Here is a 21,317-nt window from a genome sequence, read left to right as displayed (position 1 = left end):
CAAAGGTAAGAGTAATAATTTTCTTATTGTGAATAGTGGCCAATGTGGTCTGTAAGATGCTGGTGTCCACATTGATATTAAAAATGAAAACGGGTGAATGTATCATTAAAAAAAAATCTCAGCCAATTTTTCTCGGGACTCCTCCCTCACTGCTTTGGCCGCCATGGGACGGCGACAGACTCCCGAGGGTCGGGCTGGCGCTCACTCGGCCAATGAGACAGACAGCACTTTTTTTTTTGAAAAAGAAAAAACTTTAATGATTTGCTCAAAAAGGACGAGACAACGTCAAAAAGGCTTTCAGTGCCTCCTCCTGTGGACTCGGTTGCCGTCTCTGTTCTCCTTGTTCTTCTCCTCGTCTCGAGCCATCCCTCGTTTGTCTTCCCGCCTCACCCGCTGGTCTTCCTCACTCCTTCTTCTCACGTCCCGCCCGCGCTTGTCCGTTTCCTTTTTCCTCTCTTCCTCCTTCTTGCGTCGACGTCCTTTGCCGTCGCCGCCGCCGTGGTGGTCCGGGCTTGCCCTCTTCTTCTTCTTGTCGCTCGCTACCTTCTGCTTCCGTCTGTTGTTCTTCTTCTTCTTCTTGCGTTTCTCGTCCGAATCTGCGAGAGGGTCAAAGGTTAGCCACCATTTGCTTCCCGCGAGATCGAACGGGCGACGCACCAGAGTCGGACGAGGACGAATCGGAATCGGACGAGGAGGAGGAAGAGGAGGAAGAGGACGAGGAGGAGGAAGAAGAAGAGGACGAAGAGTCGGAAGATTCCACTTCCTGGTTCTGCGTCATGATCATCTTGGGTGCGTTCTTCAGATGTTCCCTCAGCTCGTCACTGGGAGACAAAAGCGGAGATGCGTTGGGAACCCGGTGGACGCTGCTTGGCGCCCGCTGCCCGACGGCGTGGACGTTCCCGGCGTTCCTCACGTGAGTCCTCCCAGGCCGATGGAGGTGAAGAAGTTGATGGCGAATCGCGTGTTCCTGGGGTTGTCGCGGGGAAAAAGACCTTCGAAGAAACTCTGCAGGGTCCTGAAAGACATCCCGAGGTTAGGTGAGTGGCCTTGGCTCCGCCTGACTCCGCCCGACTCCGCCTGACTCCGCCCACTTACATGTCCTTGAAGCGCTGGTTGAGTCTGGGCAGGCCCAAGTAGGCGCAGAGCTCCTGGAAAAGAATCTTGACAAAAATCCTGCTGGACGAGGTGGTGGTCTCCTCGCTGATCTTGACGCATTCCAGAACCTGCGGGCACAATCCGTCAAGAGCCATCCAAACTGGACCCGGCTGCCCGCCGGGCACCTACGCTCCAGGGGACGGAATCGGTGTAGAGCAGGTGAGCGAAGAGTCTGGCCACGTTCCTCAGCTTGTTGGTCTCCAGCCTGTGGATGGTCTCGTACTGCTCGGAGAAGATGGCCTCAAAGCTCTCCATGTACTCCTTCTTCAGTAGACAGAACCTCTGCGCACGCGTGGAAGAGCACAAACATGGCGCACTGGTGCGGAGGAGGAGGAGGAGGACGGCCCGAAAGCCACGCGAAGCGTCCAAATTCAATCGGAGGGTATAAAATTGATTCTCCTCACCCCTGCCAGCAGGCCAAAGAACTTCTCGTAGGTCCTCTGCTGAGCGCAGCAGTCCAGAATCATGTTGCAAAGCTCCTTCTGCAAACAGAAAGCCACGCCGATAAAGTAAAAAGCGCTCGTGTGGAGGGCGCCGGCGCCTTACCGTCTGGCTGTCGGGAAATTCCATCTTGATCAGCTTGTGAGCGCACTCCTCAAAGTCCAAACTGCAAAGTCAAGGGTTTTTTTTTTAGGCCTCCTTAGTTTGATGGCCCCTCGCAGCGGAAATGAATTGAACATTGACGGGGGCGTGTGGCCAAACCTGGACTGGATGACGAGGTAGATGGTCCTCCTGAAGGCCACCAGGTTGACCTCGGTCTGATCCAAGATGGTCACCTTCTCGTCTGAGGAGAGACGATACCATTGGAAGAGGAGGAGGAGAACAAGGAATGAAGGAAGGCCAACACGACGCCACCTTCGCCCTCCTGCTTGTCGTCGCCCTCTTCATCGTCGTCTTCGTCGTCGTCCTCGCTGTCCCCTTCGTCTCCGGAGCCGCCGCTCCCCTCGTCCAAGATGTCTGCGGAGACGGAGCCGTCAAGCTCTCGTCGGGGCGTCCCACGGCGGTGGCGCTCCTCCTTACCTCTCTTCAGCGTTTTGTACTTCTCTTCATTCTCCTGGAAGTCGGGGTCCAGCTTGAAGACATCTGCGGGCGGACACGTACGCGCAGGCGGGCCATTAGCGTATTTACCGCCATATAAACTGCCTATATGCGAGAAAATACGGTGGCATGGGACCACGACGACGGCGCACTTACTGAGGATGTCGTCGCCGTTGTAGTCGTCGTCCAGCGGCAGCATGTGCGTAAACTGGTCGTCCTCGTCCACCAGGTCCAGCCCTTCGGGGATGACCGGGTGGTCCTTGAAGCCGTCCTTGCGGATGGCGAACATCACCTCGATCATGTACTGCACGCGCTTGTCGATGGCCGACTCGTGCAGAACGTTGCGCAGGCGCTCGAAGATGGCTGAAAGCGCGCCGCAAAATTCAACTCCAAAGTAGGCGGCGAGGCCGGGAGCCGGGCGGCCACGACGCCGGCCCGCTGACCGTTGACGCCGCGGGGGGAGACGTCGGTGAGCTTGAGGCCGCATTCCTTGAGGAAGGCGATGGACACTTCCACGCTGTCGTCGGTGGGCCGCTCCAGAAGCAGCGTCAGCATCTCCAGGCACAGGACCTCGTGGGCCTGCGAAGGGGGGGGAGCGAGCGGAGGGAGAAAGAACGCCGCCATCCACGCCCCGCCAATCCCGTCGGCCGGACGGCGCCGGAACCTACCACGTTCTGGTTGATGAGGTGCGCCACGAACTTGGACGAGGTCAGGCACTGTTGCTGGAAAAGGACAAGGCGACGGACGGAGAGGAGCCTCAGAGGGGCGGAGACATGGCCGGGGGGGCGGAGACGTGGCCGGGGGAGGCGGAGACGTCGCCGGGTTGCCGTCCTACCTTGATGTTGCGCCGGTAGCCGCGGCGGAAGGTCAGGATGAGACGTTTGAGAATCAGCTCGCCGATCTGCGGGAACTTGGAGTTGATGATGGCCACCACGGCGGCGTAGACGTGCGTGAAGATGGGAGAGGCCGCCTGCGCCTGCAGCACCGAGCGGCCCAGCAGACCCCTGAAGGCGTGTGGCGTGGCTTGCTCTTATCTCACATGGTGTCTCATCTCATCTGATCTCAAGGCGTCTTCATCTCACCTGCCCCTCACGATGTTCTCCTGCAGGATCTCCTGGATGATGTTGACAATGTTGGACACGTTGACTTTGTTGATCAGACCGTTGATGGACTTCTTCAGCGCCTCCCAGCTCATCCTCTGATAGGCCAAGCTGCAGGGCGGGGCAGGAGTCAAACCATCAAATTAAGACGTCCTCTTTTTGATTGACACAACATGCTTGATTTTCAATTATTATCATCTTATTTAGAAGAAAAAAAAATCACAAATTTCATTTCATCGCTGATTTATATTAAACAATTCTATACAAAACAATAGTAAATATGATGACTTAATGGCCATCTTTTTCATCTGTATTTCTTTCATAGAAAAAAATGATCCCTATTGTATTTGATCAAATTGTTCTCCACGAAAGCAGTCATTTCCTTTTAAATGCTACTTTTTTTTTGCAAGCCCACCTGTTCTTGTCGGTGATCTGCTGCTGCATGAGGCGCAGCTTGGCGGGCGGGATGTAGGCGCCGCCCGTCCTGGTCAGGATGGGGTCCAGCTCCTCCTTCTTTTTCTTGCTGGGTGGAGGGGTGGGGCTGCGGCCACGCCCCCGCCGCCACCGCTCATCGTCATGTCGCCGATCCCTGGGAACAATGATTTCAGTACAAAAAAAACCATGTCACGACCGGGTCGCATCTTTTTTACCGAGGGTGCTGTCCTCTATCATAACGATCACGCTCTCTGGACCTGGACCTGGACCTGGATCTGGATCTGGATCGCCCCCGTCCCCTGGATCTGTCCGGACTCCTGGATCTGTATCTGTCTCGTTCTCTGGATCTGGACCTGCTCCTGGATCTGGACGCGCCGGGTTCTCCGCTATCCGGTACCGCTTGCTCCGTGGGCCGCTAAAAAAACAAGCGCACTTCAGTTTCATGTACGGACTCGACGTGAGATTCCAGGTTTACCGTGATCTGAGAAACGCTGCTCCGGATCTTCCTCAGGGCGGCGTCGTGTCGCTCCTCGCCGTCGCTGCTGTCGGAGCTGGCGCTTCCCGCCGGGCTGCCGCCGGGGTCGCCTTCTCCTTTTTCTGGATTCTGGAGGACGGGAGAATCCCGCGTGGCCGCCGCGGGTTCTTCGTCGGACTCTCCTTCGGTCGCACACAAGGAAAGCCAAATAAATTGCAGTCGTTCATGACAATCTGTTATATATTACCAAATAAATGTGACACTACGTGTCCAAACAATTTCATACTAGGCTTGGATGAATCCATTTTTTAAATATTTTTTTTTAAATTGGTGATTAATTTAAAAAATGATTTTCTTTCGACTGCTAAAAACGTTGACACAAAAATGATACATTTGCTCGAAAACGAATAATACGACCAAAAAATGAATGGTTAACCCATTATCATTTACAATGCGCATCTTTTTCTGACTTCCAATACTTTGACATGAACTTACCATTGTTTTGTTTTTTAGCAGGACTCGTGCTGGGAGAGTCCATATCTGAAAAACACAAGGACAAATGACTACACGCATTTTAGTTGTTATACTACCGCCTGATAAAATAATAATGCAGCCGTGCGTGATTCGTGGCATTCCCACATTTTTATCCGCTTTTGAAAAACGGATGTTAGCTAGCTGTCGCTCGAGAGAGATTTACCTTTCAGATGATATCTTGGATACAAACTCTTTTCTCGTCTTCCGTGGCTATTCCTTGCCTTTAGTATGTTTAGTCACGCCTTGAAATGTGCACTTTTTGTTTTCTTACTTCGCCGATAAACAACAGAAAGGGTGGAAAAAGACTTATGGCGGACAGTGCTCGCCAAGTCCTCCATTAACTTCCGGGTCAGATATCCGCCAAAGTTCACAAAAGGGATTTTCAAACAACGATTTTCCGGTTCAGCTTATGGAAGGGTGGTTAAAACGTTGATCTCGTATATAGAACTAGATGTCTGATGAGCGTTAGGAGTGAACTGGGGCGAGCCATCACTTGTCGGCCATTTTGTTTCAGTGCCTTTCGATAAACCCGTGATAATAATGTAGCGCATATTTAGAAAGAGCGATAAATTATTAAAATTATTTTTCCCATAAACGTTAGAGATACCTTAAATTGACTGCATACTTGGATTTTTTCAATATCCACACGGAATTGCTTTAATACGTCCACTACGGAAGAAATAATTTCTGTATTCTGTAGACTTGGAAGACAGTAAAAACCCTATGACAAGGGTGTCAGACTCGGGTTGGTTCGCGGGCCGCTTTAACGTCAACTTGATTTCACGTGGGCCGGACCATTTCAGATAGAATATAAAAATTAAAAAAAATGGATTAAAAGAATTTGATTAAAAGACCCGAATATTCAGTTTTTTTAATAGATCTAAAACAATGTTTATTTGAGTTTTTTAAATATATTTTTAGATTTTACAAAATGATTTTTGAACTAAAAACATAGAAAAATTGATTAAAAAATGACAATTATTGATTTAAAAGGGGAAAAATCAGGAAATGTAATATACATCTATACTCTTCATTTGAATTTGATCCTAAAACAGAAAGTCGGCACTCATCATTGACTTTCCCGGGCCACACAAAATGATGCGGTGGGCCAGATTTGGCCCCCGGGCCACCACTTTGACACATGTGCCCTATGACATTCTTCTCGTTTGGTATTTGTAGCTCTGTCATGACAGAATTTGCGGGAGGTCAAAGGTCCTTTGTCACATTTGTGCCTGTGTGTGTGTGTGTGTGTGTGTGTGTGTGGCAGGGCAAAATGAACTCAAATAAAAAGTGAGTAACATTTGGTTGTATTTATCCATCAGAAATGTTGTCATCTTAAAATATTCTCACAATCCAGGGCACATACCCAAACTTAGCACTCATTTAAAATAAACATTAGTTTTGGAGGAGGTGACTGAAATGGTCACCAAATGTAAAGAACCCCAGTAAATAGGAACCATAGGCTGGGAAAGTGAAGTTGGCCCCACCCACAGTCAGGCCCCCTTAAGTAGAAAAAAGCCCTGGAGCAAATAACTTTGATTTCCAGTGCATGAATGAACAGCCAGTCATTTTTTTGAATCATGTGCACGCTACGACTGGGTTAGTTTTTCGTATGAAAAAGTTGCGTCCACGCATGCATCCTTCCATCATTAGTAGCACTTGAAACAGGAAGGTAAGACAACTCAAAAATCTCTCTCTTTCTTTCTTTATATAGTATTGGAAACCAACCTGTTTTTACACTTCAAACTATTTGATTTCATTTTTAAAATGTTCATTTTCTTTTACAAATGGACTCCATTTGTGCTTGAGTCAAGATGAAAAATACAACATATGTACTGGCATAGTATAAATGATCATTTTGAAAAGATAAAAACATTGTATTTTCTAACGTAATACCACGTTGTAAACAACGGCAGGTGACTAAACCATTTTTAGCATAATATGGAATATGGCATGAAATATGAAGATAGTTTGCAAATGTTTTGTTGGCGACAGGAAGTGATGTTTGCGGGCAGCGTCTCGGAATTGTCGTCAACGTGAGAAATGACAAGAATGTGAACAAGAGAGCGTCAACGAGTGGCCCCTCCTTGCTAGCCTGCTAGCATGCTAGCAGACACCGTGGGGCCCGAGGATGGCAGTCGATGAATTGACTCGCCCAATCAGCTCCTGAGTCAAGAGTAAGTGGATTTGGGCTCACTTCCCATTGATTTTGCCACATTTCCAAGTGACATATACGTGTTCATTAACATGAATATGTATATGTTCATTAATACGCCGGCAGGAAGCCAAGATGGCGTCATGAGCGGCCCAGCGGTCCCGCGCGATCGCCGCTTTCTCTGCCGGGAATGGGCGCTGGACGAACTTTGGCGGGGCCTGGAAGCCCGACGCGCGGCGGGAAGTCCGCCGGGAGTCCTGGTGACGGGCGGCCCGGGGGCGGGGAAGACGGCGCTGTGCGTCCAAGCCACGCGGCCCGACTCGCAAGCCGGGCGGGCGTCCGGCTTGGCGGCGCGCTGTCTGGCCCGCCACTTCTGCCGGCGCGGGGAGCCCGGCGCCGCCCTACCGTGGCGCTTCGTGATGGCGCTCGTGGAGCAGCTGAGGACGGCGGCGGCGCTGCCGCCCCGGCACGCCGCCGACCTGCGGCGCCGCCTGCCGCCGGGCGCCCCGGACTGCCGGGGGGACCCGGATCTGGCCTTCCGGAGGTCTGTACGCATCTCCGAGTCGCTTCCTTTTGCCGGCGGGTCAAAGAATGTGGACATTGGGTGTCAATTCTTTCCCGTGATCCCACCGTGGGATTTTTCCCCCACAGATTTGTCCTGAAGCCTTTGCTGGACTTGCCTCCGCCGCCCCAGACCGTGATGATCCTGGTGGACTCTCTGGACACGGACCCGCGGGAAACCTCGGCGGGCACCGGGAAAAGCCGCTCCATCGCGGAGCTTCTGGCCGCCCACCAGAAGCAGATACCCGACTGGATCTTTCTGGTTTGCTCGCTCCGGTGTCAGAGCAAGGCCGTGAGCAAGATGTTCCCAGGTAGACCTCACTGTTTTTTTTTCGGGAGCGCCCGCCTCCGAGTCTAAAAGCCGACTTTTGTGGCGTCAGGTTTTTGTAAACTGCGCTTGGACGACCTGCGTCGGCCCAACCCCGTCCACGACGTGCAGCGCTACATCCTAAAACGGCTGGACCGGGAGGCGGCGCTTCGACGGCAGGTCACGCCGGACACGGCGGACATGTTAAATTTGCTCTACATCAAGAGCGGCGGCTGCTTCCTGTACCTGGAGCGAGTCTTGGACGGCGTGGCCGCCTCCCTGGTGGGGCTCCGCGAGATACGCGACATTCCCGGGACCCTCAACGGCCTCTACCTGTGGCTGTGCCAAAGGCTCTTCCCCCGGGGGCTCTTCCACGACGTCAAGCCTCTGCTCAATGTCATCCTGGCGGCCCCCGGGGCCCTGGCGCCTCGCCGCCTCTTCGCGGCGGTCTGGGCCCGTGACAGGGGACTCGGCGTGGAGGAGTTTGAGAAGAAGCTGGGGGCCTTGGGCCCGATTCTGACCGATGGTCCCGAGGGCGGCAAAGCGCTTTTCCACCACAGCTTCGCCGAGTGGCTGACGGACATCAAATACTGTAGCGGGAAGTACGTGTGCGACCCGGCCGAGGGCCACGGCGCGTTGGCCGCGTCACTGACGTGGAGGGGACCCCGGCTGAGGTCGGAGGAGGCCGTTCAGCTGGGGACGCATCTGGTCTGCTCCGGCCGGCATCGGGACAAGCCCTGGCTTCTGGCTCTGTGGATGATCTGGGCCGACGTCCCCGCCCTGACTTTGTCCGCCGGCGCATTGCTGTCCACGTTGGAGACTCGAGCGCCGACCTCCGCCCACCGGGAAGTCCTTCGGCTCTTGACGATGAGCGGACTGGTCGCCGCGGAGCCCGGCGATTCCAACGGCGAATTGGCCCACGGCGAACTCCGTCGGGACCGGGCTTCCGCCAACGGGCAACTCTCGCTCGCCGACGCGGTCCCGGAAGGGAACGCGGACCGGGTCCTGCTGCTCCTGAGCGCCGGATCCGACCCCTTCCTCGGCGACAAACGGGGTCAAACCCCGCTCGGGTTGGCCTCTAGACTAGGGCGCCCGGATGTGCTGCGGGTTCTGCTGGACTGGGTGCGGAAGCGGGGGGCGGGGACCGCCTCCGAGATGCTGGAGCGCGCGGACCAGGAGGGCTGGACGCCCCTACGGTCCGCTGCCTGGGGCGGCCACGCCCAGGCGGTGAGGCTTCTGCTGGAAGCGGGGGCCAAAGTGGACGGATGCGACGGGAAAGGCCGCACGGCCCTCAGGGCCGCCGCCTGGGGGGGCCACCGAGAGACGGTGCTCGTCCTGCTGGACTACGAGGCTCAAGCGGACAAGGCCGACTGGAAAGGCCGCACCCCTCTAATTGCCGCCGCCTACATGGGACACCCGGAGGCGGCGGCGGCGCTGCTGAACCGCGGGGCGCGGGTGGACTTGGCCGACGGGGACGGGCGTACGGCTCTGTCGGTGGTGGCCCTCTGCGGCCCCTCCGTGCCCGGGCGCCGGGGTTACGGCGAGGTGGCCCGTCTGCTATTGGAGCACGGCGCCAATCCGGGACACCGAGACCGCGACAGGATGACGCCGTTGCTCCTGGCGGCCCACGAGGGCCACGACGACATCGTGGAACTCCTGCTGGACGCGGGCGCCGACGTGGACGAGACGGCGGGTGGGCGGGGGGCACGAGTCACCCCCCTGCTGGCCGCCGCCGCCATGGGCCACGTGCAAACGGTGACACGGCTCCTCTTCTGGGGGGCCCTCGCCGACGCCGTCGACGACGAAGGGAGGACGGCGCTCGGGCTGGCGGCGGCCAGGGGGAGCGCCGGGGCGGTCCGCGTGCTACTAGAACGGGGCCTGGACGAGAACCACAAGGACGACCTGGGCTGGACGCCGTTGCACGCCGCGGCTCACGAGGGCCACCGGGCGGTCTGCGCCGCGCTGACGGAGCCAGGCAGCGCGGCGCGGGTGGGCGAGACGGACGCCGAGGGCCGTACGGCGCTGATGCTGGCGGCCCGGGAAGGCCACCTGGGCGCCGCCCGATTGCTGCTGGACCGCCGCTCGCCCGTCGACCACAGGTCCCACGACGGACGCTCGGCCTTGAGCGCCGCCCTCCTGGAGGACCGCGGCGAAGTGGCCCAGCTGCTTTTGCGTCGAGGGGCCGACGTGGACGTGCGGGACGCGGAGGGGAGACCGCTGCTCTACCTCCTGGTTTTGGACGGGCGGCTGGGCGCGGCCGCTCTCCTCCTGGAAAAAGGGGGGCCGCCTCCGGAGTCCAGAGACTCGGAGGGCCGGACCGCCTTGCACGTGGCTTGCTGGCGGGGGGACGCCGAGGCGGCCGACTTGCTTTTGAAGCACGGGGCCGACCCCAACGCCCGGGACGCCGAGGGCAGGCCGCCCTTGCATTCGGCGGCCTGGACGGGGCACGCCCAGGCGGCGCGCCGTCTCCTGTCCGCCAGCGGCGTGGCGATAGATCTGGCGTGCCGCCAGGGGGCCACGGCTCTGGGCATCGCCGCCCAGCAGGGCCACGCCGACGTGGTGTCCGTGCTGCTGGAGGAGGGAAAGGCCGACCCCCACCACGTGGACAAATATGGCCGGACACCCGCGATGGTGGCGCGGAGGCACGAGCGCCACAAAGTGCTACGGCTCCTGGAGAAGTTTGGGGGCGAGCCTCGTGGAGGTCCGGCGACCCGTGGCGGCGCACTTTCCCCTGACAAAAACATCTTGGCTTCAAAAACCCCAATCTCGCCGTCGGTGGCGTCTCCCGCCCACAGCTCCCGGAAGTGGTCCACCGGCCACTCCTTGGCCACTCTGCCGACGGTCCCGGCCGACACCCTCAGCTTCACCGAAGAGGTCCAGCGGCGCTCGTTACCTCGAAGTCGGGGCCGCCCTTCGAAGCGACCGCCGGCCCAAGGCGAATCTCTTTGCGGCGTCCGTTCGGACACGCCGCCCAAAGTTTCTTCCCGTAACCTGGGATTTGAGGACCGAGGGAACCTGAAAAACCCGGAGAGAATAGCACCAGCCGGGGCCGGCAAGGCTAGCCAAAGTTCAATCCCGGCCAGGGTACGGGGTCCCCAACAAGGGCAGGCTTGGGATCCTCCACCCAAGCGCAATGCCACGATGGTCCCGGGTGTCTCCGTGCAAACACCTGGCCAGCGGCTCCACATGAAGCGGGCCGTCAAGCTGCGCTTCGGGGGTCCCGTCGGGACTTCCTTTAACAAGAGAGAGACCCCGCTCTGAACGCCAACGCCCAAAATGGTCTGAAAGTGCCGAGACAACTTAGAAGCCGCTGGACTAGAAGTGTTAATATCAGGGCATTATCAGCTGGGATCATTTCTGGGTCACTTCCTGTTGATTTGGGTCCATTTCACGTCACTTCCCCTTGAGTTTGGGTCAGTTCTGGGTAACCTCTATCTTCTCTTCCTTGCTCAACTTGAAACACCTCATTAGTTTCGACTTGAAATATTATAGATACTCTTATTTGCTGGAATAAAAGTTTTGAAATAATTCTATGGTTTCTGAATGCATTTGAATATGTATTGTAGTGACGAAATCTCGTCCGTAGTGACAAAGTTAAGAGTGTGCTGCACGAGATCTCGTCCCTTCTCGCGAGAAGACGTGCGGCGGCTCGTTGGCTAATGCTACCGTGACGACAAGCGTTAGCCGGCTAGCGCAAGGTGAGCACGTCCGCTCGCTCTCGGAGTCTTTTCGGACGGCAATGGAGGCCCCCGCGGTGGCGGCAGAGGAGCCCGGAGAGAGGCCGCATCACCGGCCCTTCCTCATCGGCGTCAGCGGGGGGACCGCCAGCGGCAAGGTTGCTTCTTCTAGCATTAGCACTAGCATTAGCTTGCCTAGCATTACCTTCCTTCCTTCCGTGGACTGCACGCCCACTTGCTAACAACAAAAATACGTATGGGGCGTTTTTTTTATATAAACAGAAACGCTTCTTTCTTTTCAAATCGCGTTCATTACATATCTTCATTTCATTCATTTTCTATTGATTGTTTTTTGTTTTCTTTGCGCGCTTCATGAATTGAATTGAATATTTGAATATATCAGAGGACCCTTTAGAGTTAGACAGAATATTAGGTACAACCAGCGCAAACTAAAACGGTGCCGTCAACAAATACGGGCGACGCCCAAGTGTTTGCAGTGTTAAGACATTTTTTGTTCTACTATTTAGGAGAAAATGTCGCGTGAGTACTTGAGCTGTGGGTGCCGGTTCAACTTACCCCCGGTCACTTCCCGATGATTTTTGAGTCAGGTTTTGCTCGTTTCAAATGAAAGCTCATTGGTCGAAGCGTCCTTGCGCAAAATTGACCGGAAGCGAGCCAGAATTGTCCCTAAATCAAATGGAAGTGACCAAAATAAGATCAATACAGAAGCGAAGCATGACTGCCGCTCGCTCGCTGGTTTTGCACCGACGACCCTCGTTCACTGTGCTTCCGGACGTGTCTGTCCCAGTCGACGGTGTGCGCCAAGATCATGGAGCTGCTGGGCCAGAACAAGGTGGACCACCACCAGAGGAAGGTGGCCATCATCAGCCAGGACTGCTTCTACCGCGTGCTGACCGCCGAGCAGAAGGCCAAAGCCCTCAAGGGCCAGTACAACTTTGACCACCCGGAGGCCTTCGACAACGATCTCATGTACAAAACGCTGAAGGACATCGTGGAGGGCCGAGCCGTCCAATTGCCCACCTACGACTTTGTCACCCATTCCAGGTGAGACCCGGCCGTCAAAATTTGCCCATTGGCTCTTTACGGTGGCGGCGACGCTCTCTCTCTCTTTCTCTCGCACCGCTCCGGGCGAAGGTTGTCCGAGCAAATCACGGTGTACCCCGCCGACGTGGTCCTCCTGGAGGGCATCCTGGTCTTCTACCCGCAGAAAGTGCGGGACATGTTCCACATGAAGCTCTTCGTGGACACCGACTCGGACGTGCGGCTGTCGCGCAGAGGTAGGCGGGGCGTAGGACGGACGTGGGCCTTTGCTTTTTTTTCCCCCCCGCGCCGTGTCCCACCTCCGCTTTGCTTTCGGCCCACCCACGTTCACGTCAGTGCTGCGCGACACGGGGCGAGGCCGGTACCTGGAGCAGATCCTGTCGCAGTACACCACCTTCGTCAAGCCGGCCTTCGAGGAGTTCTGCTTGCCCGTGAGCGCCGTCGCCTCCCGTCCGTTCCGAGCGGGAGTTTTGGACCCCTTTGGGTCGGTGGGAAATGGCCCGCTTTGAACGGATCGGACACCGCTTTCGATTCCCGGTGGGACGTCCGCTTCAAAGCCTTGTTTTTGCCGCTCTCAGACCAAGAAGTACGTGGACGTGATCATTCCACGAGGGGTGGACAACATGGGTGAGGTCCAAACGGGCGTGCTGAGAGGCCACGGCCCAACATTTGACATCCTCCCTCCCTCTTCCTTCCTTCCTAGTGGCCATCAACCTGATCGTGCAGCACATCCAGGACATCCTGAACGGTGACCTGTGCAAGTGGCAGCGGGCTTCGCCCAACGGCCAGGGCCGCGGCTCCAAGCGGGCGGCGGCGGGCGAGCGCGACCCGCCGCCCAAGCGGGTGTTGCTGGAGCCCAGCACTCGACCCCACTAGCCGGGCCAAAAAGAGACTTTGGGCCAAATATCTTCCGCAAAACGAATTGGTTGGCTGTTAGCCATGTAGCTAAAATGGACTCAAGCGGGAGCATCCCACGACCGCTACTTCATTTACTGTCGAGTTTGTTTCATGGAATGTTGTTCACTGCCAATAAAATGCCATTTCTGGCACTAAAATGAATTTTGGAGCAGATGGGTCGCTTCCCGTTGATTCTGTTACTTCCAGGGAGCTTAACTAGGATTGCAGGTGACTTTTTTGCTTTTTGGGGCAACGAATGGCTCACGGGCGGTTGATGTCATGTTTTGCAGAAGTTGATTTGAGGTGACCTTTAGTAGAAACTAGAAAAAATGCAATAAACATCAATAATAACTCAAAAGCTTTGGCGATGCTAGAGGTCCAGTCTATTTTGATGCAAATGATGTTTAAGCTTTTTTTTGCACGATCAACCCAATAATAGATCAAATATTTTGATAGATTTGCTGCGAATGCTTTAATTTCAGACGTTGGCAGACTAGTCAAACGGGATTGGACGTCGAGCGCCACCAATGACAGCCTTGAGTTCCCTGTAGGGATTAAAAAATTTCTAAAGTAATTATTGACGCATGAAAAGGTTGAAGGAATTTGTTAACTTCTTCGCCGCACCACCAGAGGGAGCCCTCGCCGCGCACACATAATCCAACTGATGAATGGGCTACAAAAGGAGCAAAACATTTTTGCTTTTATTGGCGGCGGCGACGACGACGACAAAGACGACGTGAGACAAAAGAGAAAGAATCCAGGAAGAAGAAGTCAGTCGATCTGCGGTGGCTGGGCGAAGGCGGCGCCCCGCAGGGCGTCCAGGCAGTGGACCAGGAGCAGCGTGCCGCTCAGGTGCTTCCAACGCCTCGTGACGGGGCTCTTCATGCGGTCCAGCCCCACGTGCAGGTCCTGGATCACGTCGCGGTAGCTGTCGCCCAAGTGCGACGCCCACGTCACCAGGAAGTCGTACGCCGGCTTCCACATGGCCTGAAGAGCCGGCGAGCGAGAGCACGCGTCGGCGGCGGTGGTCAGACACAACGGCGGCACGGCCGACGCCGGGGAACGCCCACCTCGCCGTCCAGCGCGCCGTTCTTGTCGCGGTGCGGCGCCTCGTAGGCGTCCATCTGCCGCCGCGAGACCTTGGCCAGGCGCTCGGCCAGCTCGCGCCAGCGGCCCGCCACCTCCACCGCCGTGGTCAGCAGCACAAAGTCCACCAGGAGACGGGCCACCAGGCCCTGGCAGTCCATCTTCAGCAGAGCCTAAAGAAGAAAAAAGACAAAAATAGCTCCCGTCAGTTGCAGAGAGTGACTTGATATCAACAGGAAGTGACTTGCAAATGACCCCAAATCAACAAAAAGTCGCCGGAGAGTGGCAAGTGCATCAAAACGAAGAGGAAATGCTCCAAACTGTACCGAATGTGAGGCCGGAATACTCCAAAAGGTCCAGAAGGTGACCCCAAATCGACAGGAAATAACGCGTAGACTCCCCGAAATGAAGCTAATGTCAGTCAACGACAAGCGAGTGCCCCCAAACAAATAGGAAATGACGGACGGGAGAGAAAGGAAAGTAAAGGAAAGCAAAGCAAAGAATCGTCCCCCAGGCACTCAGAAATGGCGTTGAGATTTTAGCGAGCGTGGCGAGTCCGGGGGTGACGTACTTCAGGTTAGAGTTGAATGGTCTTCTACTTTGTAGTTGTGGCTAAAAGTGGCGAAACATAAAGCGGTTGACAAATGGCTTGTAAATTGAGCAATTGGTTCGATGGTTACGGTGGATTGACATTGACAAGAATGTTGTATCTAACAAACAGCACTGACCCAAAATGGCTGACAAACGTTAATGGCTTTACCAATTGGCATTGAGCTCAATATATATAGGGGATATGAGATATGAACGTCTCTCGTCTCTGCTTGATGGCTTTTATTTTCCCATTTAGAACCGGCGCGACCTTGCAACCTCATTCCATGCGTCTCCTTGAGGCCGTGACCCCCCCCCCCCCGTCCCCCTTACTACCACCCCCCGTTTGTCCGTCTCGTGGGCTCAAATGACTTTTCCCTCTCGCGCCTGCAGATTAAGAAACGATGGCAAAATGATGGGTACTTTGCAAAGCCGTTGTTTTGGGGTTGCTTTGCAAAGCATACGTAGCCCTCATCCTTTTTTTCTTATCCGTCCATCAACTCTCTTTCTGTTGACATTAGAGCAACGTTACGGATCATTCGGAGGCATTAAATGCGACTCGATTAGCGATCACCTTCGGTTGATTTTTTTTTTTTGGGGTGACTTCCCGTGGATTTAGCCAGACTTTGGGGCGGCCACGAGGCGACTCACCGCGAGCAGCTCCTTCTGAAAGGACTTGGGCTCCTTGCCCCGGGCGTCGTTGCAGTCCTCTTTCAGCCTCTCCAGGACGCAGGCCACCCTCTCGGGCTCGCTGTCCAGCCGGGTGCGGCAGAGGCGGGCGGCGGGCAGCTCGCCGTAGCCCAGGGCGTCGGCGAAGGCCCGCCAGTCGCCGATGTTCTCCATGAGGACGGTGCGCACCGAGGCGTAGATGTAGGTGAGGAACTTGCAGGGCCTGAGGACCTGCTCCAGCAAGGAGGAGGCGGTGAGCTCCGGCCCCCCCAAGCGGGCGGGCGGCGCTCGGCCCGTGGTGGTCAGCACGTTTTTGCTGTGGACCAGCCCCACCCGGCCCTGGTAGTAGCCCACGTACCATTCCTTGGTGCGCAAGTGGCCCTTCAACCTGACCTTCTGGTCGCTCAACAGCGCCACAAAGTCTCCCTTCTTGTACTCCAGCAGGTAGCCGTTCTTGCTCTGGCGGACCACCGTCTTCAGCAGCTTGCCCAAGCGCAGCTCGCCGACGGGGCCGTCGCGGAACACCGGGTACTTGGCCGCCACCGCCAGCGGCGACAGCACGATCTTGTCCACCTCCTTCTTCTTCAGGAAGCGCCGCCGCGTCTTGGGGGGCGGGGCCGGCGTGCGCACGCAGAACTGGGCCAGCGCCGCGCCCCGCTCGTCCTCCACCTGGACCCTCAGGGTGAAGTCGCTGGCCTCGGCGCCGCCGCCGCCGCGGGAGCTGACCAGGTAGAGCAGGCGGCCCACCTTGCCCAGCTTGAGCTGGAAGCCCCGCACCGCCTCGGCCCGCTCGGCCGCCTTCACCACGTAGTCGGCCGTGTTGGGGTACAGCCCCACCAGCAGGTCGCGAGGCCGGGCCAGGGTGAACTGATGCCGCCCCCACAGCTGCAGGGCCACCGGCGGCGAAGGGCGCGCCCGCTGGGCCGCTTCGTTCACCAGCAGGGTCCCGGGGGCGCAGTCGTGGCCGAAGACGGCCACCACCGCCTTGAAGGAGGGGTGCACGTGCTTGGGCCCGTAAACGCCCAGCGTGATCTTCTTGACCACGTGGTCCCACACCGAGGCGCCCGGGGACCGCGGCGAGGCGCCCCGCGACTGCGCCGTGGCGCACAGGTACATGCGGGGCTCCAGGTTGTCCAGGGAGACCCGCAGCGTGTCCCCGCACAGGGAGGCGGGCTCCACGGGGGCATAGGGCCCCTCTTTGCAGTGGCTGCGGACGCAGAGGATGCGGGCGCTCTCCCGCTTCTCCGCCTTGACCTCGGCCGACACCTTCATCTCCAGCGTCAGGCCGGTCTTGGTCTCCATGTTGCTCAGCCTGATCTCCAGCACGGGGCCCGAGGCGGTGCAGCGGTCGTTGTTCAGCTCCAGGGGCGGGTCCAGCAGGGCCCTGATCGACACCTGCTGGCTGTCCCCCTCCGCCACGTGGCCCGGGGGCACCAGCAGCAGCGCCACGTCCGTGTCCGGGAGGCGGACGGCGCCCCCCGCGGCCTCCAGCCGGCACACCACGCTGCTCTCCACCGGCTGCGTCTGACCCCAGCCGGGGCTCCGGCCCAGGGAGTCCAAGTCGTGGCAGGAGCGGGCCAGCTTGCGGTGGTTGAGCCAGGCCGCCCGGAAGTCCTCGCGGCTGCGGAACTGCTCCGGGGCCGGCGCTTTCAGGCCGCCGCCGAAGAAGGCGCCCGCCTCGTCCGAGCGCGCCTGCAGGAGGGACATGTCGGACAGGCTGTAGGACCGCTTGCTCCTGAAGAAGGGGTCGTCCCCTCGGAGGCCGGCCGCCGTGGGCTCGGAGGCGGCGGCGCCGCCCCCGCCGAAAGCGTCCCAGTCGCCGGCGGCCGCCGCCTCCGCCGCCGGCGCCTCGAAGAGGAGGAGGTCCTCGGCCCATTTCTGCCCGCCGTTGCGCTCCGGCGGGCTCCGGGGGAGGAGAGCCCCGCCGCGCAGGAAGGGGTTGGCCGCCGAGGCGAAGGGATTCCCGTTGCGCGGAGGGGCGGGCTCGGGGAGCCACTCGCCCAGGAGGTCCGTCTCCGAAGCCGACTCCTCGCCGGCGCCCGAGGAGGAGTCCGGCGAGCCGGCGGGCCGCACGTAGGCGGCCGGGATGTAGCCCATCTCCGTGTTGTTGTGGGCGTACCACCAGTCGCCGCCCGAGGCGTCCAGGACGAACAGACGCTGGCCCTTGGAGAACTTGAGCGCGGTGAAGCCGGACGGGCAGTAGTCCTTGACGGCCACCACCTCGCGAGCCACGCCCAGAGTGGCGCCGGCGCCGTCCAAGCGTAAGGCACTGGGAGAAGGCACTGCGAACACACAACGCCGGGCCCTGTGAAGTCGGATTCGAGCGGGCCGACCCAACCGTCGCCCCGCCAGCGACTCTCGGAGGTGGCTGGAGCCCCGCTCTGTTGATTTGGGCCCACCCATTCATTCGGGAGCATTCTCCAATCCCTCCCAGTTAGCTTTTTGAGCCTTTCTGGGTCACTTCCTGATTTGGGGGCTCTTTATCTTTCATCTATGGAAGCGAACCGTGACACGAGGGCCGGCGGCTAAAGGCCGAAGAATCCGGAGGCGGTCCCAGCTCACCTTTGACATCCACCAGAGTGGATTCGGAGACGCCCTCGCCGAGGTCGATCAACGTCCCCTCGGACCTGCAGCGAGGCAGCGACGGAGCGTTGCTATTGGCCGACGCTCGGATCCGATGGGCCGCCATGATTCCGCTGCCGCGTCAGCGGCGCCGTCCTCCCGTCATCTCTGGAACGGAGAGAGACGTTTCGTCAAAGCGCTGAAGGGAAATCGTATTTCTATTCTTTCCCACCGGTGAGCGGCAAGTGGGCCTCCCACTTCAAACGGGTCAAAGGCGACCCGTGAAATGAACCGGAAGCCAGTCAATATCGACATAAAGTCACAAGCGGGTCAACTTTCGATCGGCAGCGGCCAGTACCTCAAAAAATAGAGAAAATAATAAACAGGAAGTGACACGGGAATGCCCCAGAGTCAACGAGAAGCGACAGAAGGTGCATCGTGCGCCGCCGGTCCTAATCAAAACCCCTCCCCCGCCCCAGGAGGCGTTGCTGTGGCGTTGCTGTTTTCTCAACCGACGAAGGACACTTAACCATCGCTCGCTCCGATGCCGGGAGCTCGGCGCCGGTCGCCATGGCGACCCCTGACCCCACTTGAAAAACGACAAAGGGGCCAAACGGCGCCCGAGGGGCGCCTGACGTGCGGGAGGAGATAGGGCAGAAAGAGATGAAAATGGTTTGGAATAAATACACCTTTTGCCTGTGTTTGTTTTTCTCCTGCTCGGTTGGAATGACTTTGGAGATCAAAGTTGTAGGAGCATCCTGGCTAGGGAGGGAGGGAGGGAGGGAGGGAGGCGGGGCTTTTGCGGGACTTGGCGGGACTTTGCGGGGCCTCTCGCCGGGAAACGGGAAGTCGACGGCCGAGGAGGAAATGCCTTTGTGATGAGAGCGCCGGAAGGTAGAGACTCCCTTCGCTAGCGTCAAGGCTAACCCACCGCACACCAGTCATTTACGGGCGCCCGGCCAGCCGGCTAGCCGGCGACGTAGCCGCACGGGGCTAGCTCTAGCCGGCCCTTCCGCCACCAGGTCAAACGGCGGCCACGCCGTGCCATCCCCCTCCATTCCTAGTCTATGCCGCTGGAACGCAAATGAATTGCCTCAGTGTATGACTAGCAACAACAACAACAACAAAAAAGTTCCAATTGTTTTCTAATGACATTTGTATTTGTCTTGATTGGCTGTAGGGTGAAGAAAATGAAGGAGCGGCTAATGGGATGTGGCTAACGGGTGCTAACAAATACCCTCCTCGGAGGGCTTTGAATTTCTGGCCCCAAAAGACCTTGCGTTCGCTCACAGGTGTTTCGACGGCTCCCCGAGAGGATTGGCCGTGATTTGGAGACCCTCCGGCGAGTCGGGGGGAGGGGCGGAACGAGGGGAATGCCAGGAATGTTGGCCGGCGCAATGACATCATGAATTATTCTGGGGGAGCTAGGAATGGAACGGCGCGGCCGCGACGACCGCCGAGGGAACCGCGCGAGAGCATTGCGTTTGCGTTAGCCTTCACGAGACCGGCGGAACGATGCGGCTCAACGCTAACGAGCCGGCCGGCCCCATTTTGGGGGCCGCCTTCTGCTCTTGGCCCTAGAACAAATAATTTCAGGTCAACTTTGGAACTAAGGAGAAAAAAAGTGAAATTTATCAATTAAAAAGAAAAATAGAGTCGTTCCTGGCAGTTCGCTAGCAACAAAAGACTTCCCGCGAGCATTAAGAAGCGGGCGATAGGGTGGCAGGTGAACAAACAAGCGTGTAAATTAGCCTCCTCGCTACCAGGCCGCGACGTGACTTCCCCCGGGGAAGATGGAGGGGTGTGCGGGGGGCGGCGGCAGGGGAAGGGGCGTGGCCTTTGTCCCATCAGGCTTATCTAAGATCACATGTGTTGCCAGAAACAATGAAGTCCATTCAAGAAGCAACTCCACATCACAGCAACTTCCAATTGAATGATGAAACACAACTACTTTCCAGTTTCTCTAACAGCCTTAAACAAAAAAACAACTTTAAAGGGTCATTGGGGACAGAAGCCGATGTGATGACTTGTGGAAATGTACTAAATCAACAGAAAGAGGCTCGATATTAACAGGAAATGCCCCGAGATTAACAGTGAGGGACCAAGAACAGGAAAGGGAAAATGCCCCCAAATCAATAAAAGAGCGACACGGAAAAGCCCGATATTTATCGGGAGTGACATGGAAAGTCCCCCAAATCAAGAGAAAGCTTTTCCAGTGAATTGTTATTTTTAGTTCAAACAAAACAAGACGGTCACTAAATTCGAAGTCAAGGGCTGCCATTGACGTCTATCGCCGTCAACGATAGTGAAAGATGATGAGGATCGACGCGCATCTGGAAGCGAGAAATCTCGGCTCGGCACCAGCGAGCGAGGCATCCGCGTTCCTCGTCTCCATGGCAACGGGCAGCCTAACCTCGCGTCGGTGGCCGAAAAATGCCGAAAGAGTTCGCCTTTCGCGCCAAACTCGCCGAACCTCTCCGACGCGAACTTTCGCCAAATCCCGTCGCCGCCATGACGACGACGTCGACGACGTCAAAGACGACGACAACGACGACGAGACTCGCCAGACAGAGAAGGAAAAAAAAGATGGCAGCTCACCGACCGACCGAGTGCGTCGCGTCTGCTTCCGCGGTTCCGCCACCGGGGCCTCGGGGAAAACTCTGGCCGTCCGTCGTGGAGCTTCTTTAGCGTCGCCGCCGCCGCTACCGCTAAAGGTTTCGGAAAAAGGGAAGGCAGGGAGGGGGAAGAGTTGGAGGGGGAGGAAGAGAGAGAGGGGGGGAGCGAGAGGAAGAGTGAGGGAGAGTGCTTGAGAAGGGAGAGAGAGCGAGCGAGCTAGCGGCTTGAGCGCCGGCAAGGAAGGCAGGAAGGCAGGAAGGCAGGAAGGTGGACAGGCAGGCCAGCGGCCAGCCCGGCTGATGTCACCCGGCCGGGGAGGGGCTACTTTCTCCCCTCCCACAGTGGACGGGACAAATCCCAAACGGATTTGATTGGCTATTTCTTCCATGCACAGCCCAAT

General features: G+C 57.4%; 4 protein-coding genes across 9 annotated transcripts; 2 read left to right on the top strand and 2 right to left on the bottom strand.

Annotated features, from left to right (window-relative positions):
- Window positions 1-234: 234 nt before the first annotated feature.
- Window positions 235-12,087, bottom strand: cwc22 (CWC22 spliceosome associated protein). Of its 2 annotated transcripts, none has more exons than XM_077617409.1 (20): window positions 12,014-12,087; window positions 4,699-4,743; window positions 4,204-4,385; window positions 3,944-4,143; window positions 3,709-3,882; window positions 3,276-3,404; window positions 3,029-3,197; window positions 2,862-2,915; window positions 2,637-2,772; window positions 2,350-2,556; window positions 2,176-2,238; window positions 2,011-2,112; window positions 1,858-1,939; window positions 1,702-1,762; window positions 1,560-1,637; window positions 1,285-1,437; window positions 1,096-1,223; window positions 914-1,015; window positions 658-821; window positions 235-596 (listed from the first exon to the last, which is right to left on the bottom strand). In XM_077617409.1, the coding sequence occupies exons 2-20, from the start codon at window positions 4,739-4,741 to the stop codon at window positions 298-300; spliced, it is 2,526 nt and encodes an 841-aa protein (XP_077473535.1). In that variant the 5' UTR covers window positions 4,742-4,743; window positions 12,014-12,087; the 3' UTR covers window positions 235-297. The 2 variants fall into 2 exon arrangements, with proteins under 2 accessions (XP_077473535.1, XP_077473534.1); XM_077617408.1 differs by lacking the exon at window positions 12,014-12,087 and adding an exon at window positions 4,901-5,116.
- Window positions 6,238-11,232, top strand: ankrd50l (ankyrin repeat domain 50-like). The gene is made up of 5 exons (XM_077617403.1): window positions 6,238-6,409; window positions 6,733-6,914; window positions 7,019-7,436; window positions 7,544-7,764; window positions 7,834-11,232. The coding sequence occupies exons 3-5, from the start codon at window positions 7,036-7,038 to the stop codon at window positions 11,019-11,021; spliced, it is 3,810 nt and encodes a 1,269-aa protein (XP_077473529.1). The 5' UTR covers window positions 6,238-6,409; window positions 6,733-6,914; window positions 7,019-7,035; the 3' UTR covers window positions 11,022-11,232.
- On the top strand, window positions 11,379-13,558 carry uck1 (uridine-cytidine kinase 1). Of its 2 annotated transcripts, XM_077617423.1 has the most exons (6): window positions 11,381-11,595; window positions 12,246-12,502; window positions 12,593-12,735; window positions 12,836-12,930; window positions 13,078-13,126; window positions 13,203-13,558. In XM_077617423.1, the coding sequence occupies exons 1-6, from the start codon at window positions 11,500-11,502 to the stop codon at window positions 13,373-13,375; spliced, it is 813 nt and encodes a 270-aa protein (XP_077473549.1). In that variant the 5' UTR covers window positions 11,381-11,499; the 3' UTR covers window positions 13,376-13,558. The 2 variants fall into 2 exon arrangements, with proteins under 2 accessions (XP_077473550.1, XP_077473549.1); XM_077617424.1 differs by lacking the exon at window positions 12,836-12,930 and having other exon boundaries at window positions 11,379-11,595.
- A 522-nt stretch (window positions 13,559-14,080) lies between these two features.
- Window positions 14,081-21,214, bottom strand: LOC144087102 (SH3 domain-binding protein 4-like). Of its 4 annotated transcripts, none has more exons than XM_077617405.1 (5): window positions 20,904-21,212; window positions 18,302-18,469; window positions 15,722-18,021; window positions 14,467-14,655; window positions 14,081-14,383 (listed from the first exon to the last, which is right to left on the bottom strand). In XM_077617405.1, exons 2-5 carry the CDS (start codon window positions 18,426-18,428, stop codon window positions 14,168-14,170), a joined length of 2,832 nt encoding a protein of 943 aa, XP_077473531.1. In that variant the 5' UTR covers window positions 18,429-18,469; window positions 20,904-21,212; the 3' UTR covers window positions 14,081-14,167. The 4 variants fall into 4 exon arrangements, with proteins under 4 accessions (XP_077473531.1, XP_077473532.1, XP_077473530.1 ...); XM_077617406.1 differs by having other exon boundaries at window positions 20,908-21,212; XM_077617404.1 differs by having other exon boundaries at window positions 20,900-21,211.
- Between the last annotated feature and the right edge of the window lie 103 nt (window positions 21,215-21,317).

Source organism: Stigmatopora argus, chromosome 13, assembly GCF_051989625.1.
Source record: "Stigmatopora argus isolate UIUO_Sarg chromosome 13, RoL_Sarg_1.0, whole genome shotgun sequence".
Lineage (NCBI taxonomy): Eukaryota > Metazoa > Chordata > Actinopteri > Syngnathiformes > Syngnathidae > Stigmatopora > Stigmatopora argus.
This window is presented reverse-complemented; position numbering and strand designations above follow the sequence as displayed.